The following is an 18,100-nucleotide window of genomic DNA, read 5'->3' as shown; positions in this document are numbered from 1 at the left end:
ACTTGACATGGTTGTGCCAGACAGTATTGGCTAAGTGTCAGTCCCAATCTGAACCCAGTAGTATGACCCCATAGTCCTCTATGCTATATGTGTACTGCTTCTATAGATAAGAAGGGCTTCACAGAGGAGGTGACTTTTGAGTTGGGTCTTGAAAGATGTATAGGAACCTGTAAGAGAAGACATTTTAGGTAGAGGGAATGATAATTGACAAGATGTGAAGGCAATGAGAGGAATGTGATGTATTGGGGGGCAGAATGTGACACTTCCTATAGATAGAGCAGAGGGTATATTAATAGGGAGTGGTGAGAGATGAGACCAGTATGGTATAGTGTAGTCAGATTGTGAGAGATCTTTGATGCCGAGTAGAGAGACCTACTTTATATTAAGGCATTGGAAGGTTTTGAGGCAGGGGAGTGACCTTGTCTTTGTGTGTTTTGGAAATAGCACTGGTATAGCAGTATAAGAGGTGAATTAAATGAGAGTTAGTATAAAAGTGGGAACACCAGTGAGTAGGCTTTCATAATACTTAAGATGAAGCACTTGGGGCCTGCTGTGCGGTGACAATGGGGCCATTAATCTTATTTGACACACCCAATATAATATGTTACCCCATGTGTTACTCCCCTGCTCAGCCTGCCAAAGATTACCCTTTACCTATGGCAGTGAATTCTAAACAATACCTGGTAGAACACTGGGATTCCTGTAGAAGTGTCTAAGGGGGCATGTAAAAGATGAAGGGATCCAAACTGGTGGGCTTGTTAACTCTCATTCCCAATTTCAGGTAGACATTTGGGCTTGCACTTCCATCGTAGACCTTCCCACACATTCTGTAATTCTCTGTGCGCATGTCTGTCTCCCTCACTACATATTCCTTAAAGGGGAAGGGGCCTTAGTCATCTTTGTATTCACAGCAGCCTATACGCACAGGGCTTGGTAATAATAATAATCCTAGCTAGCATTGTTTGGGTACTTATTTTGTGCTAGGCTCTGTTCTGTGTGCCTTGCATACCTTAACTCATTTAATCCTATGATGCCATTACTATAATTATCCCCATTTGGCATAGAGGGAAACTGGGGCACCAAGAAGTTAATAATGGGCTCAACCCCATGCTGTTGGTGGAGCTAAAATTTGAACCCAAGCCATTTGCCCCTGGAGCCTTTGCTCTCAAACATTCTGCTGTATCATTTCTGCCCCATAATAGGCGCCCTTAAGACTGAATGAGAAAATAAATGCATGGAATGATAACTCTTAGAGCTTGAGAAGAGGAGCTGCCTTCAATTCCTGTTGTCTGTTGACTTGGGATCTTAAGTTTGTTTTGAGGTTTGCCTGGCCATTGGCTCTTGACCTGAGAGTGAGTAAATTACAAAGTCAGTTGTGTTCCTTAGATTATTTAGTGGATTTCAGCTTACATGAATACCTACAACCAGGGCTAATATCCAGCTGGTACTATGGTACCTACATACATATGGGTAGCCATACCATTAGTTTGCAGCTAGAGCCAAGTCTTCTAGGAGGGTGCTCTATACTTGTGCTGTATGTGTTTTTGAAATGCTTGACTTTCTTCTCTGCCTGTACCATGTATAGGAAGAGTTTGGACTTGGGATAGTAGAGACGGAGGAAGGATCTGCTTCCTGTGGTGAAAGTCACTGTTCGTGTTGCTTCTTCCAGGTTCCTGCCCTGGAGTATTACAGTGGCTATAAGACCTCTGATCTTCACCCCTTGGTCAAGCAGCTAAACATCCTGCTGACATTGCGTCCTTCCAATAAGCTCAAGACTGTGTATTCCAAGTATTCTCACCAGTAAGTACCAAGCTCCAGTTGAGGATGGGTTTGTGCTCAGCCATGGGGGAGGCGCAGACTAGCCTCATGTAAGGAAAAAGAAAGATTCAGTACTGTTCACCTTACTTTCTGCTTTTGGGTTAAACCAAGATAGGAAAACAAGAGCCTTGTGTCCCACTTGTTCCGTGGAGTCTCTTTTCTTTGGCCTATTTTACACTAAGCACACCCCCCTCTTTCTTTTGCAGGGTCTTCTTCGAAGTCACCAAAATTCCTCCCTTGGACATGTTGAAGCTAGAGGAGATTTTGAACTACTGCTAATTCTGAGGCTGAGGATCTGGCACTCTGGCAGCAACCACCAGGTCCAGTCAGGCATTTAAATAAGCTGTTATTTATTCTCTTTGAATTTCTCTTTTGATCACTGTTCTTTATTTTTACTCTTTTATTTGTCTTTTCTCATATTGATAATCTTATAAATATTTAAGTTTTTTATGAAAGAAAAGAAATTATTATAGTATTTAAGTGAAATTTAATAAAAAAATTAATGTTTGTTGTTAAAATGGTTCCCCTCCCCTCTTACTGTTCAGGAGCTCCATGCATAGCCCAGGGATGTTTTTTACCCTGTGCCTCAAGGATCTAAGTTATCCAATTTCCTTCTCTGGTTGAGAGACTTTCTCTTCATGAGAAGAAGAATTGAATTAGGGTGTGAATTGAAGGATGAGTCTGTATAAGGAGGATCCTTTGGTGGCGGGGGGACCTTGGTGCCCAGTTCGAAGAGATAGAGCCCTACTGGGCAGACAGGCCTCAGTGTTCAGATCTGGGGCAGCTGGGAGTGTGGGCTAATACCCTTGGTCCGTATATCAGGTTTTTGGCTTTCTTTGTTTCTTCCTGGATGACAAACAGAGAATTAGGATTTTTAACCCCAATATGGCTCTACTTTCATAATTAGGCAGCTTTCTAGAGTCTAAGTTTGGAAAGCTGCTTGGAGTAGCATGCCAGAATCTCTTTTGGACCTTATTTTCTGTCAAGAGGAGATATTTCTGAGGCAGGGCAAGATGGCGGAAGAGTAGGGTCCCCAAGTCAACTGTCCCCACCAACCTAGATAACTTTCAAATCATCCTGAAAACCTACGAATACGGCCTGAGATTTAAAGAGAGAAGAGCTGGAATGCTCCAGTGAGAAGAGTTCTCGCTTCTATCAAGGTATGAAGACGGGAAAAAATAAAGAAATAAAAAGCATCCAAGGGGGAGGGGCCCCGCAAGGAGCCAAGCTAAGGCCAGGCAGCGAGAGACTCCAGGATGAGAAAGCCCCGTCCCAGAGAAGCAGAAACTTTACCAATCTTCCCGTACAGAAAGGCGTTCGCAGGGAACTCAGGCAGGATCCCAGGAGGGGCAGGGATGCCCACAGGCTCCCAGGGGCACTAACAGAGGAACTGTGCCTTGGGGGAGAGCTCGCCACACACTGCCGGCTGAGCTCCCTAAAGGGCTGGAATGTGCACCCAGCTGGGCCCCGGGAGCAGCTCAGACTGTGGCTCCGTGCAGAGGGGGCTGCGTGGACCGGGGAGCGGGATTCCAGCGGTGCAGGTCCTGGAGCCCAGGGTGCTTGGGAACACAGCCAGGATCCAGCGCTCCCCCCAGGACAGGCGGAGGCCAGGAGGACACAGGGCAGCAAGGACACTCCTGCTGCCAGGTGGCCCCAAGCTGTGCAGATTGGCGGCCCCTGCCCCAGGAGCATCCAGGAACCTGTGGACTGGGAACTGCAGTAGTTACTGCAGAAGCTGACTCCAGAGCTGGAAAGCTGAACGCTGCCACTGTTGTTCCTCCTGGTGTCACCTTGTACCTGGGACTGAGCAGGGCCATGAGGGACCAGGTGCCTCACAGGATAAACAGCTCCCACTGAGCCGTTCACCTTGCGGGGGCTGAGCAGCTCCCCCAGGTGCACACACCTGAGAATCAGCACAGCAGGACCCTCCCCCAGAAGACCAGCTGGAAGGACATGGGAAAAGCAAGTTATTGACCAAGCAGCGCTTGAAAGTTCCAGGGGAAGTCAAGGGATTTAGAGTATATGAAATCAGAGGATACCCTCCTTGTTTTTTGTTTTCTGTTTCTTCCCCACCCCTTTTGTTTTCTCTTTTTCTCCTTTTTTCAGTACAACATGTTTTTAGCCACTCTGCACTGAGCAAAATGAGTAGAAGGAAAAACTCACCATAAAAGAAAGAATCAGAAACAGTACTCTCTACCAGAGTTACAAAATTTGGATTACAATTCAAGGTCAGAAAGCCAACTCAGAAGCACAATTATAAAGCTATTGGTGGCTCTAGAAAAAAGCATAAAGGATTCAAGAGACTTCATGACTGCAGAATTTAGATCTAATCAGGCCGAAATTAAAAATCAATTAAATGAGATGCAATCCAAACTGGAGGTCCTAACGATGAGGATTAACAAGGTAGAAGGACAAGTGAGTGACATAGAAGACAAGTTGATGGCAAGGAAGGAAGCTGAGGAAAAAAGAGAAAAAAAAATATCATGAGGATAGGTTAAGGGAAATAAATGACAGCCCCAGAAGGAAAAATCTATGCTTAAATGGGGTTCCAGAGGGTGACAAAAGGGACAGAGGACCAGAAAGTGTTTTTGAACAAATCATAGCTGAGAACTTCCCTAACTTGGGGAGGGAAACAGGCATTCAGATCCAGGAGATAGATCCCCCCCCGCCTAAAATCAGCCAAAATCCTTCAACACCTCAACATTTAATCGTGAAACTTGCAAATTCCAAAAATAAAGAGAAGATCCTTAAAGCAGCAAGAGACAAGAGATCCATAACCTTTATGGGGAGAAGTATTAGGTTAATAGCAGACGTCTCCACAGAGACCTGGCAGGCCAGAAAGGGCTGGCAGGATATATTCAGGGTCCTAAATGAGAAGAACATGCAGCCAAGAATACTTTATCCAGCAAGGCTCTCATTCAGAATAGAAAAAGAGATAAAGAGCTTCCAAGATAGAAACTAAAAGAATATGTGACCACCAAACGAGCTCTGCAAAAATCTTTTTTTTAAATTTTTTTATAAATTTATTTTTACTGGGGTTCAATTTGCCAACATATAGAATAAAACCCAGTCCTCATCCCATCAAGTGCCCCCCTCAGTGCCTGTCACCCGGTCACCCCCACCCCCTGCCCACCTCCCCTTCACCACCCCTAGTTCATTTCCCAGAGTTAGGAGTCTCTCATGTTCTGTCTCCCTTTCTGATACTTCCCACTCATTTTTTCTCCTTTCCCCTTCTATTCCCTTTCACTATTATTTATATTCCCCAAATGAATGAGACCATATAATGTTTGTCCTTCTCCAATTGACTTATTTCACTCAGCATAATACCCTCCAGTTCTATCCACGTTGAAGCAAATGGTGGGTATTTGTCATTTCTAATGGCTGAGTAATATTCCATTGTATGCATAGACCACATTTTCTTTATCCATTCATCTTTCGATGGACACCGAGGCTCCTTCTACAGTTTGGCTATTGTGGACATTGCTGCTATAAACATTGGGGTGCAGGTGTCCTGGTGTTTCACTGCATCTGTATCTTTGGGGTAAATCCCCAGCAGTGCAATTGCTAGGTCGTAGGGCAGATCTTTTTTTAACTTTGAGGAACCTCCACACAGTTTTCCAGAGTGGCTGCACCAGTTCACATTCCCACCAACAGGGCAAGAGGGTTCCCTTTTCTCCGCATCCTCTCCAACATTTGTGGTTTCCTGCCTTGTTAATTTTCCCCATTCTCACTGGTGTGAGGTGGTATCTCATTGTGGTTTTGATTTGTATTTCCCTGATGGCAAGTGATGCGGAGCATTTTCTCACGTGCCTGTGGGCCATGTCGATGTCTCCCTCTGTGAGATTTCTGTTCATGTCTTTTGCCCATTTCATGATTGGATTGTTTGTTTCTTTGCTGTTGAGTTTCATAAGTTCTTTATAGAACTTTTTGCTTTTGTTTCTCTTGCCTTCATGGATGTATCTTGCAGGAAGTTACTGTGGCCAAGTTCAAAAAGGGTTTTGCCTGTGTTCTCCTCTAGGATTTTGGTGGAATCTTGTCTCACATTTAGATCTTTCATCCATTTTGAGTTTATCTTTGCGTATGGTGCAAGAGAGTGGTCTAGTTTCAATCTTCTGCATGTGGCTGTCCAATTTTCCCAGCACCATTTATTGAAGAGACTGTCTTTTTTCCAGTGGACAGTCCTTCCTCTTTGTAAAAAATTAGTTAACCATAAAGCTGAGGGTCCACTTCTGGATTCTCTATTCTGTTCCATTGATCTATGTGTCTGTTTTAGTACCAGTACCACACTGTCTTGATGACCACAGCTTTGTAGTACAACCTGAAATCTGGCATTGTGATGCCCCCAGATATGGTTTTTTTTTTTAATATTCCCCTGGCTATTCGGGGTCTTTTCGGATTCCACACAAATCTTAAAATAATTTGTTCCAACTCTCTGAAGAATGTCCATGGTACTTTGATAGGGATTGCATTATTTATTCATAGAGACACACAGAGAGAGAGAGAGAGAGAGAGACAGAGGGAGAAGCAGGTTCCATGCAGGGAGCCCGACGTGGGACTCGATTAGGGTCTCCAGGATCATGCCCTGGGCTGCAGGCGGCGCTAAACCACTGAGCCACCGGGGCTGCCCTAGAGATTGCATTAAACATGTAAATTGCCCTGGGTAACATTGACATTTTCACAATATTAATTCTTCCAATCCATGAGCATGGAATATTTCTCCATCTCTTTGTGTCTTCCTCAATTTCTTTCAGAAGTGTTCTGTAGTTTTTAGGGTATAGATCCTTTATCTCTTTGGTTAAGCTTATTCCTAGGTATCTTATGCTTTTGGGTGCAATTGTAAATGGGATTGACTCCTTAATTTCTCTTTCTTCAGGCTCATTGTTGGTGTATAGAAATGCCACTGACTTCTGGGCATTGATTTTTGTATCCTGCCACACTGCCGAATTGCTGTAGGAGTTCTAACAATCTTGGGGTGGAGTCTTTTGGGTTTTCTATGTACAGTATCATGTCACCTGCGAAGAGAGAGAGTTTGACTTCTTCTTTACCAATTTGAATGCCTTTTGTTCCTTTTTGTTGCCTGATTGCTGAGGCTAGGACTTCTAGTCCTATGTTGAATAGCAGTGGTGAGAGTGTACATCCCTGTCTTCTTTCTGATCTTAGGGGAGACTCCCAGGGTTTCCCCATTGAGAATGATATTTGCTGTGGGCTTTTTGTAGATGGCTTTTAAGATGCTGAGGAATGTTCCCTCTATGCCTACACTCTGAAGAGTTTTTAATTTTTTTATTTATTTTTTATTTTTTTTCACTCTGAAGAGTTTTGATCAGAAATGGATGCTGTATTTTGTCAAATGCTTTCTCTGCATCTACTGAGAGGATCATATGGTTCTTGTTTTTTCTCTTGTTGATATGATCAATCACATTGATAGCTTTATGAGTGATGAACCAGCCTTGCATCCCAGGGATAAATCCCACTTGGTCATGGTGAATAATCCTCTTAATGTATTGTTGGATCCTATTGGCTAGTATCTTGTGAATTTTTGCATCTGTGTTCATCAGGGATATTGGTCTATAATTTTTCTTTTTGGTGGGATCTTTGTCTGGTTTTGGAGTTAAGGTGATGCTGGCCTCATAAAATGAGTTTGGAAATATTCCATGTCTTTCTATCTTTCAGAATAGCTTTAGTAGAATAGGTATTGTTTCTTTAAACGTTTGATAGAATTCCCCTGGGAAGTATCTGGCCCTGGACTCTTGTGTCTTGGGAGGTTTTTGATTACTGCTTCAATTTCCTCCCTGGTTATCAGCATGTTCAGATTTTCTATTTCTTCCTCTTCCAGTTTTGGTAGTTTGTGGTTTTCCAGAAATGTATCTATTTCTTTATATTGCCTAAATTATTGGCATATAGGTGCTCATAGTATGTTTTTAAAATTGTTTGCATTTCCTTGGTGTTGGTCGTTCTCTCTCCTTTCTCATTCATGATTTTATTAATTTGAGTCTTCTATCCCTTCTTTTTAATAAGGCTGGCTAATGGTTTATCTATCTTATTAATTCTTTCAAAGAACCAACTCCTGGTTCTGTTGATCTGTTCCACAGTTCTTCTGGTCTCTATTTCGTCGAGTTCTGCTCGAATCTTTATTAACTGTCTTCTGTTGGGTGTAGGAACTATTTGCTGTTTTTTCTCTAGCTCCTTTAGGTGTAAGGTTAGCTTTTGTATTTGAGTTCTTTCCAGTTTTTGGAGGGATGCTTGTATTGCGATGTATTTCCCTTTTAGGACTGCTTTTGCTGTATTCCAAAGATTTTGAATGGTTGTATCTTCATTTTCATTAGTTTCCATGAATCTTTTTATTTTTTTATTATTTTTTTAATTTTTATTTTTTATCTTTTATTTATGATAGTCGCAGAGAGAGAGAGAGAGAGAGAGAGGCAGGCAGAGACATAGGCAGAGGGAGAAGCAGGCTCCATGCACCGGGAGCCCAATGTAGGATTCGATCCCGGGTCTCCAGGATTGCGCCCTGGGCCAAAGGCAGGCGCTAAACCCCTGCGCCACCCAGGGATCCCCCCATGAATCTTTTTAATTCTTCTCTAATTTCCTGGTTGACCCTTTCATCTTTTAGCCGGATGGTCCTTAACCTCCACGTGTTTGAAATCCTTCAAAGATTTCAAGTATCAAGAAGATACTAGCCAATAGGATCCAACAGTACATTAACAAGATTATTCACCCCCAGTCTCTCTGCTTCTCTTTGATTGCTGTTCTGAGCTTTTTGCTTGATTTGCAGTACTCGAGTTCACTGCCATGTCTTCTGAAGAAGGGATGCTTTTCTTGGGAGGGTTGAACTTCAACACCAATGAGCAGGCTTTGGAAGACCACTTCAGCAGCTTCGGTCCTATCTCTGAGGTGGTTGTTGTCAAGGACCGGGAGACTCAACGATCCCGGGGTTTTTGTTTCATCACCTTCACCAATCCAGAGCATGCCTCAGATGCCATGAGACCCATGAATGGAGAGTCTCTGGATGGTCGCCAGATCCGTGTGGATCACGCGGGCAAGTTGGCCAGGGGAACTAGAGGGTGTGCCTTTAGGGCCCATGGGCGTGGTCGCAGCTACTCTAGAGGTGGTGGGGACCAGGGCTATGGGAGTGGCAGATATGACAGTCAACCTGGAGGATATGGATATGGAAGGTCCAGAGACTAAGGTGGCAGAAGCCAGGATAGTTTTGACCACTACTCAGGAGGAAATTACAGAGACAATTATGACAACTGAGATGAGGCATGTGCACCTAAAGTAGATACACAAGGAATAAAACTTCTGATCCAGGATCATCCTTCCAAATGGCTGTATTTATAAAGATTTTTGGAGCTGCACTGACACATCTGTTCTAGTACATCAAGTTCTATTTTTTAACTGAGCTCCAGAAGTAGTTTGTTATAGAGACATTTTAGAGAAAGCTCCATTTGATTTCTAAAATTTTCTCCCATTTAAATACTAATCCTGGGACATTGCAGATGCTGGGTATTTTTCCTCAACCTGTTTTTCAGTTTGGGCTCTCAGGATTACTGGTTGTGGCAAAAAAAAAAAAATGTTTGTTCAGACTGCTTTAAAAACAAATAATGTGCATTTAGGGACATTTAAAAGCCTAATGTGATTAGGCTTTTATCATCATTAGGAAGCAATTTCCAAATGCAAATAAAAGAAATCATTGACACGATTAGAGGCGGTTTTCTTTTTTTTTTTTTTTTTAATTCAAGGTTACCACCCTGAGTATACAGAAGTTTCTTAAAAATATTTGTGAATGTATTTTTTAGTACTGGAAGAAAAAAAATCTGTTGTCTCATTTAGCATTTTAGGATATTCTTCACGGAGTTGATTAAAAAGTTGAAACATAAAAAAAAAAAAAAAAAGAAGATTATTCACTACGACCAAGTGGGATTTATCCCCGGGATGCAAGGCTGGTTCAACACTGGTAAAGCAATCAATGTGATTGATCATATCAACAAGAGAAAAAACAAGAGTCATGTGATCCTCTCAATAGATGCAGAGAAAGCATTTGACAAAATACAGCATCCATTCCTGATCAGAACTCTTCAGACTGTGGGAATAAAGGGAACATTCCTCAGCATCTTAAAAGCCATCTACGAAAAGCCCACAACAAATATCATTCTCAATGGGGAAATACTGGGACCTTTCCCCTAAGATCAGGAACACGACAGGGATGTCCACTCTCACCACTACTATTCAACATAGGACTAGAAGTCCTAGCCTCAGCAATCAGGCAACAAAAAGAAATAAAAGGCATTCAAATTGGCAAAGAAGAAGTCAAACTCTCCCTCTCTGCAGATGACATGATACTGTACATAGAAAACCCAAAAGACTCCACCCCAAGATTGCTAGAACTCCTACAGCAATTTGGCAGTGTGGCAGGATACAAAACCAATGCCCAGAAGTCAGTGGCAGTTCTATACACTAATAATGAGACTGAAGAAAGAGAAACTAAGGAGTCAATCCCATATACAATTGTACCTAAAAGCATAAAATACCTAGGAATAAACCTAACCAAGGAGGTAAAGGATCTATATCCTCAAAACTGCAGAACACTTCTGAAAGAAATGGAGGAAGACACAGAGATGGAAAAATATTCCATGCTCATGGATTGGAAGAATTAATGTTGTGAAAATGTCAATGTTGCCCAGGGCAATTTACCCATTTAATGCAATCCCTATCAAAATACCATAGACTTTCTTCATAGAGTTGGAACAAATCATCTTAAGATTTGTGTGGAATCAGAAAAGACCCCGAATAACCAGGGGAATATTGAAAAAGAAAACCATATCTGGGGGCATCACAATGCCAGATTTCAGGTTGTACTACAAAGCTGTGGTCATCAAGACAGTGTGGTACTGGCACAAAAACAGACACATAGATCAATGGAACAGAATAGAGAACCCAGAAGTGGACCCTCAACTTTATGGCCAACCAATATTAGACAAAGCAGGAAAGACTATCCACTGAAAAAAAAGACAGTCTCTTCACTAAATGCTTTTCGGAAATTTGGACAGCCACATGCAGAAGAATGACACTAGAGCATTCTCTTACACCATACACAAAGATAAACTCAAAATGGATGAAAGATCTAAATGTGAGACAAGATTCCTTCAAAGTTCTAGAGGAGAACACAGGCAAAACCCCTTTTGCACTTGGCCACAGCAACTTCTTGTGAGATACATCCATGAAGGCAAGAGAAACAAAGCAAAAATGAATTATTGGGACTTCATCAAGATAAACTTTTGCACAGCCAAAGAAACAGTCAACAAAACTAAAAGACTACCTACAGAATGGGAGAAGATATTTGCAAATGACCTATCAGATAAAGGGCTAGTATCCAAGATCTATAAAGAACTTATTAAACTGAACACCCAAGAAAAAAAATCCAAAAAAAAAAAAAAAAAATCCAACCATGAAATGGGCAAAAGACATGAACAGAAATCTCAGAGGAAGACATAGACATGGCCCACAAGCACGTGAGAAAATGCTCCGCATCACTGGCCATCAGGGAACTCCAAATCAAAACCACAATGAGATAACACCTCACACCAGTGAGAATGGTGAACATTAACAAGGCAGGAAACAACAAATGTTGGAGAGGATGTGGAGAAAGGGGAACCCTCTTGTACTGTTGGTGGGAATGTGAACTGGTGCAGCCACTCTGGAAAACTGTGTGGAGGTTCCTCAAGGAGTAAAAAATAGATCTGCCCTACGACCTAGCAATTGCACTGCTGGGGATTTACCCCAAATATACAGATGCAGTGAATTGCCGGGACACCTGCACCCTGATGTTTCTAGCAGCAATGTCCACAATAGCCAAACTGTAGAAGGAGCCTCGGTGTCCATCGAAAGATGAATGGATAAAGAAGATGTGGTTTATGTATACACTGGAATATTACTTAGTCTTTAGAAACGACAAATATCCCCCATTTGCTTCGAAGTGGTTGGAACTGGAGGGTATTATGCTGAGTGAAATAAGTCAATCGGAAAAGGACAAACATCAGATGGTCTCATTCATTTGGAGAATATAAAAAATTAGTGAAAGGGATAGAGGGAAAGGATAGAAAATGAGTGAAAATATAAGTGAGGGTGACGAAAAAATGAGAGCACCTAACTCTGGGAAATGAACAAGGGGTGGTGAAAGGGAGGTGGGTGTGGTGTTGGGGTGACAGGCACTGAGGGGGGCACTTGGTGGATGAGCACTGGGTATTATGCTATATGTTGGCAAATTGAACTCTAATAAAAAATAATTTAGGGATCCTTGGGTGGCGCAGCGGTTTAGCACCTGCCTTTGGCCCAGGGCATGATCCTGGAGACCCGGGATTGAATCCCACATCGGGCTACCGGTGCATGTAGCCTGCTTCTCCCTCTGCCTATGTCTCTGCCTCTCTCTCTCTCTCTGTGTGACTATCATAAATAAATAAAAAAAATAAAAAAAAATAATTTAAAAAGAGGAGACATTTCCACCTGTGATATCAGTGAGATGTCCCACGAATGTGAACATCAGTAATTTGCCCAGTGTTCATTCATAACACCTTAAGGAAGTTCTACTCTCTCTCCCTATCCTACGTCTGGGGTTATGTGTACTGGTACAGCTATCTTAGTTGTTAACAGAGGGGTTACATTTACTCTGTGCCAGTTGATAAAGAGCCACTGCCTTTAATCATGCCTCTAAGACAGCTGGAACCTCCCCACAATCTAGTAACTGAAGTAAGTAATGTCACAGCAGGAGACCTCTAGGACTCTATTTGAGTACAATGACTGGCAGTTGTGATTGATCTGTGCTCATTTGTCATTACTTGTCACATGTTTTGAATATCAGTCCTGAGGGTGGGAAGCTGGTAGAGGGGACAGTCAGTGGAGAGCTCTTGGGGAAAATACTTCCCCACTTCTAGTCCCAGCTTCTCCTTGCTAGTCTGATCACATTTCCTGTTGTGGTTGGGGACAGAAGGGAGAGCACTCTGAGCCCTTAGATCTCTTAGTGCTTTCTTTCTCCTTGTGTCAGTTTCCCATTCCCCTCCAAACTTGCTTTGCCTTGGTGACCAGATATCCCTGGGTTCCCTCCTGCCTCATTCCACTACTTTGCAGGGTGAGTAAAGGGTAAGGCCAGAGGTCTAAGTTGCCTGGCAGTGATTCACTTTGTATAGCCAACTTTGCATAAACATACTAAAAGCGCTAGGCTTGAATCCTTCTTGCAAATTCCAGCCTCACTGAAAGGAAGCATCTTACACATGCTTTTTAATTCAGGAGCTTCATTGGAGTTAAAAATGAATTGATTTGATTATTCCTCTCCCTCACCTTTTTTCAACTCTGTTCTTTTTTTTTTTCAACTCTGTTCTTGATAAGTGATAATAGAACCATTAATCATTTTTGTTGTGTCATCTGCATGTCTCAGAATTTATTTTACACTTATCACTACTTCAAAATTAAGATAGCTATTAGACCTGGATCTTATTTTTTGTTCTTTTATTAAAGAAGCACATCATATTCTTTGTCAAGAATTCAAGAATTTGTTTTTATATTTGGATGACTCTAAATCAGTGTAATTGGTTTTCTTTGTAACCTTATATAACCGTTTTATTCACATATCATGCAATTCACCAATTTAAAGTGTACAATTCAATAGTTTTTGGTATATTCACAGAGTTGTACATCTGCAGCCATAATCTAATTTTGGAACATTTTCATCACCCCATAAAGAAACCCCGTGCCATTAGCAGTTAACCCCAATCCTATACATTCCCCCACCCCCAACCCTAGGCAACCACTAATTTTTCTGTCTCTATAAATTTGCCTATTTTGGACACTTCACATAAACCAAATCATACAATGTGTAGCCTTTTGTGTCTGGCTTCTTTCTCTTGGCATGTTTTCAAGGTTTATCCATGTTGTAGTGAGTGTCAGTCCTTAATTTCCTTTTATTTATTGCTGAATGATATCCCATTGTATGAATATACAATATTTTATTTAGTCATCAGTTGATAGAAATCTGTTTTTCCCCACTTTTTTGCTATTATGTGTAATTGTGCTATGAGTATTCATGAACAAGGTTTTGTGTGGACATATGTTTTTGTTTCTCTTGTGAATATACTTAGGAGTGGAATTGCTGGATTATGTGCTATTTTACATCCCTATGAGCAGTGTATGAGGGTTCTAATTTCTCTACATTCTTTCCAACACTTGGTATTATCTGTTTTTTTAATTATAGCCATCCTAGTGGGTGTGAAGTGTAGTATCTTACTATGGTTTTGATTTCCATTTCCTTGATGGCAAATAATGTCTAGCAGTTTTTTTTAATGTGCTTATTTGCCATTTGTTTATCTTCTTTGGAGAGATGTCTATTCACATTCTTTGCACATCTTTAATTATTTGTGTCTTTATTACTGAATGGTAAGAATTCTTCATATATTCTGGATCATAGATATGATTTGCAAATATTTTCTCTGATTCTATGGATTGTCTTTTCACAAGACAATCTTGATAGTGCTATTTGTAACATAGGAGTTTTTAATTTTGATAAAGTCAAATTTATCTATTTTTTGGGATATTTTTGCTTTTGTGTCACATCTTAAAAAACATTGCCTAGTTCAAGGTCATGAAGATTTATCCACATGATTTTGTCTAGGAGTTTTATAGTTTAACTCTTTCATTTAAGTCTTAATCTATTTTATTTATTTTTATTTTTTAGAATAACAAAAAATATTTTACTAAAACATAAGATTTACATAAGTTTCCAGACAAGCCATACAAAATGGTCACAAGCTTTTTCTTGAAGGAAGGATTCTACACTTGACAGCAAAGTCACGATGTTATTAGTGAGGGCTGTGATGTTTGTTTACTGTTCCGTTTGGTTCAAACAATCAAGCTTGTCCATCTACAGCATCTAAATAAATTTAGACTTGGCTAGAGAGCATATTCTAAAGAACTGGTTAGCTGCTTTTAACCGATGCAATTAGATCACCAATAAAAAGGGGGAAAGGAGCCCATAAAATTAAAACTACCTCTCCCCCTCAAAAAAAAAAAAAAAAAACACCCATACCTCTGCAGCTGACCCTGACAACTACCTTCATTCCCAGTGCTTTATACTTAAACCATGATGGGCAAAATGAATAAAAGCAGAGAGGGGCCACTGCTTTTAAACGTTTCACAACAATCCAGATGGTACTTCTAGCCTCTACTCATGCTTTACAACAGTGAATCAGGACAAGACATAGATTTGCTAATGTGCATTTATTTTTTTAAGATTCTGTTCGAGAGAGAGAGAGAGAGAGAGAGAGAGAGTCAGAAACACAGGCAGAGGGAGAAGCAGACTCCATGCAGGGAGGCGACGAGGGACTTGATCCGGGGTCTCCAGGATCAGGCCCTGGGCTGGAGGCGGCGCGCTAAACCGCTGAGCTACCTCGGCTGCCCGCTAATGTGCATTTAATCACCAAAGGACTGAAGATGTCTGGGCTTTTATTCTGTAATGTTTCTAAGACTGTGTCCATTAAATGCAAACAAAAAAGGAAGAAGTCTTGGCAGAACAGGAGAAGCGATGCACACTTGATGATTGGATTAATTTTAAATATTCACGGCATATAGCCTAGTCCATGCTCAAGCTATTTCTAAGGCTTGGGCTTCTTTGTTCTCCCATTGCCCCGCTACATCATTTGCTAATGGATCATCTGGATTGGGAGCACTTAACAAAGCCTGGATCTATAGCAGAACTGTGCAGATCTGCAGTGCTGGGGACCACTTATCTATCAAAATATCTAAACATATTCTTCCCAACTTGTCTACGTTAGGATGATAAATTTTGGTCATGAAACGTACTTGAGGGGCTGCCATCAGGTATTCTTCTGGAAGGAATAGTTCGTTTAAAAGTCCCTCCCTCAAGGGGGGAATCCTAGGGGCCTGCAATGACCACAAGAAAATAATGGGCATTGCTCTCATCTGGTTCTGCTTTAATGCCAGGAACTGGTTCTGCCAGCAAACGCTGGGTTTCCTTGATAATCCTGCAGGGCAGCCCGGCCATCTTGTCAGATCCTGAGTTCGGCCTCTGATCTCTGACTCTGGCTCCTCTTGCCTCACGCACGAGTCAAGTCTTAATCTATTTTAAATTAATTTTTATATATGGTGATATGTAGGTGTCCAACTTCATTTTCTTGTGGATATTCAGTTGCTCTAGCACTGTTTTTTGATTTAATTTGATTTAATTATCTTGGCACCCTTGTTGAAGACTAATTGACTATAAATGTGAGAGCTTATTTTTGGGTTCTCAATTCTATTCTGTTTACCTATATGTTTATCCTTATGCCAGTACCACACCATCTTGATTATTATAGCTTTCTAGTAAGTTTTGAAATCAGGAAATTGTGAGTTCTCCCACTTTGCTTCTCTATTTCAAGATTATTTTGGCTATGCGTTTCTAAATGAATTTTCACATCAGCTTGTCAATTTCTGAAAAGAAAGCTGGGATTTTCATAGCAATTGCATTCAATTTGTAGGCCAATTTAAGGAGTATTGCCATCTTAATCATACTATATCTATAAAAACATATTTTGTGCCAGTCTCAGCCTGTTGATAACCTGTGTTGTGGCTGGACCAGCTCTGATCTCTGTGGTTCTTACTATGATTGCAAGTTGCCCTTAGCAGTAACCATCAGGAAATTCTGAGAAAAGGGTTATTACTTACAAGTTCTGGAAATTACATAGCCCATGTAGAGGCACACAGCAAGATCTAGTAATGGTGGGGGAAGATGGAGAAGGAAAGAGAGTGCTTGCACACCCAGGACTAGGGTTCTGCTTCTGTTGAGCTTGAGGGGAGGAACATAGGGTTTTGTGGGCTCATTCCTTATTGGTGAATTTAAAACCTAAAAGCAAGAATTTAAAGTATGGGAAGAGAAAAAAAAACAGTAAGAGAAGAGAAAAAATTGGCCTAAATGATCAGTTATCAAAATCCACCAAGGAGAGATGGAGGGGGTGGGGGGACTAGCAATGTGTTTAAGTCAGACAATTGCATTATGAAAAACAAAACAAAACAACAACCTGTTAGGGATTTAATTATAACATGGTATGTCTTTTATTTAGGTCTTTAATTTTTTTCAACAATATTTTATAGTTATCATAGTATGGCCTTTTTTTATCTTATATTTCTGTTGTTATATTTATTCCTAAGTATTTTTTAATAGAGCCATCAGTCTTGATCACTTTCAATTTCTTGCTTATGCTTACATGTTTTGATTATGGCCTTACACAAAAGATGACCTTATTAAGCCTTGCCAACTTTACCTCCTAACTATTTCTTGAATTGGCATTTTCATTATAATGTCTACTACCACTGCCCAGGTTTGAGATCTTATCTTTTGCTTGGGTTACTTATGGGACTTTTCTAACTGGTCTGCCTATCTTTAGTTTTACTCCCTTCAAATTCACCCTCCCATACAATGACCAGAATGATTTATTTAAAATTCAATTCTTGATTATAGTTCTGGGTAACATGGTTATGTGACTGCTACTCTTTGTCTCTCAGTGAATGCAATCATAAAATCTGGATAGAGTGCATGGCACAGCTATTTGAGAATTCTGAAAAATAAGCAGCTTAAGGCAGATTGGAGAAGATCAAAGTTTGAGCAACCAGCAAACCAGTGGAGAATTTCTACTTTTCCTGCTCTCAGACTCTCCAATCTGAACTTAAGGAGCTGAAAACCTGGAAGTGAGCACTATAATACAGAGAACTCCAAGAGAATTCTCTAGTTCTGGCTTCGAAAATGAGGGGGCAGAAATCCCCCATGTTTTTCCTTATTTATCTCTTTTCTCACATCCCAATCCCTAGGCAACTATGCAGTGACAGCAATTATACTTGCAATGGGTACCTTCAGGAACGAATAGTCTTAGAGAGATGACCCTTAATTATTATTTGATGCAGCTGTGGTCGCAGTGAGTAGAGCCACACACTGTTGCTTTTTAATATCTCTGTCCTTCCACTGTTTGTCTTCAGAGGTGGCACAATTGCAGAAGTGAACAGTTTCTGACCACAAGACTGAAAGAAAGTCCCAAGAATTGGATAGTACTGGGGAGAGGTTGTGCTCAGGAAGGTGACCTCAAAGTTTGTTTGTTTGTTTGTTTTTTTAGAGATTTTCAAACAACTTTCCTTTTTTTTTCTTTGCAAATAATTTTTTTAAAAAGATTTTATTTATTTTTTCATGAGAGTCACACAGAGAGAGGCAGAGACACAGGGAGAGGGAGAAGTAGGCTCCCCTTAGGGAGCC

General features: G+C 40.9%; 1 protein-coding gene and 2 pseudogenes across 6 annotated transcripts in view; 2 read left to right on the top strand and 1 right to left on the bottom strand.

The window, feature by feature from the left end:
* CCNB3 (cyclin B3) overlaps positions 1–18,100 on the top strand; it is a 90,055-nt gene that overhangs the window by 59,789 nt on the left and 12,166 nt on the right. For 3 of the 6 annotated variants that reach the window (XR_012026458.1, XM_072816706.1, XM_072816705.1), the window contains exons 11-12: positions 1,670–1,800; positions 2,025–2,138. Coding sequence is in view for 5 of the 6 variants with exons in the window: in XM_072816706.1 (XP_072672807.1) it covers positions 1,670–1,800; positions 2,025–2,097 (204 nt within the window). In the remaining variant the exon portion in view is untranslated. Of the gene's footprint in view, positions 1–1,669; positions 1,801–2,024; positions 2,337–18,100 lie in introns of those variants that run through there. The other 3 variants (XM_072816707.1, XM_072816708.1, XM_072816703.1) reach the window with 1 other exon arrangement.
* Positions 8,407–9,347, top strand: LOC140627490 (RNA-binding protein 3 pseudogene; annotated as a pseudogene).
* On the bottom strand, positions 15,412–15,891 carry LOC140628527 (ubiquitin-conjugating enzyme E2 N-like; annotated as a pseudogene).

Source organism: Canis lupus, chromosome X, assembly GCF_048164855.1.
Source record: "Canis lupus baileyi chromosome X, mCanLup2.hap1, whole genome shotgun sequence".
Taxonomy (NCBI): domain Eukaryota; kingdom Metazoa; phylum Chordata; class Mammalia; order Carnivora; family Canidae; genus Canis; species Canis lupus.
Note: the sequence above shows the minus strand (reverse complement) of the source record. Positions and strands in the feature narration are given on the sequence as shown.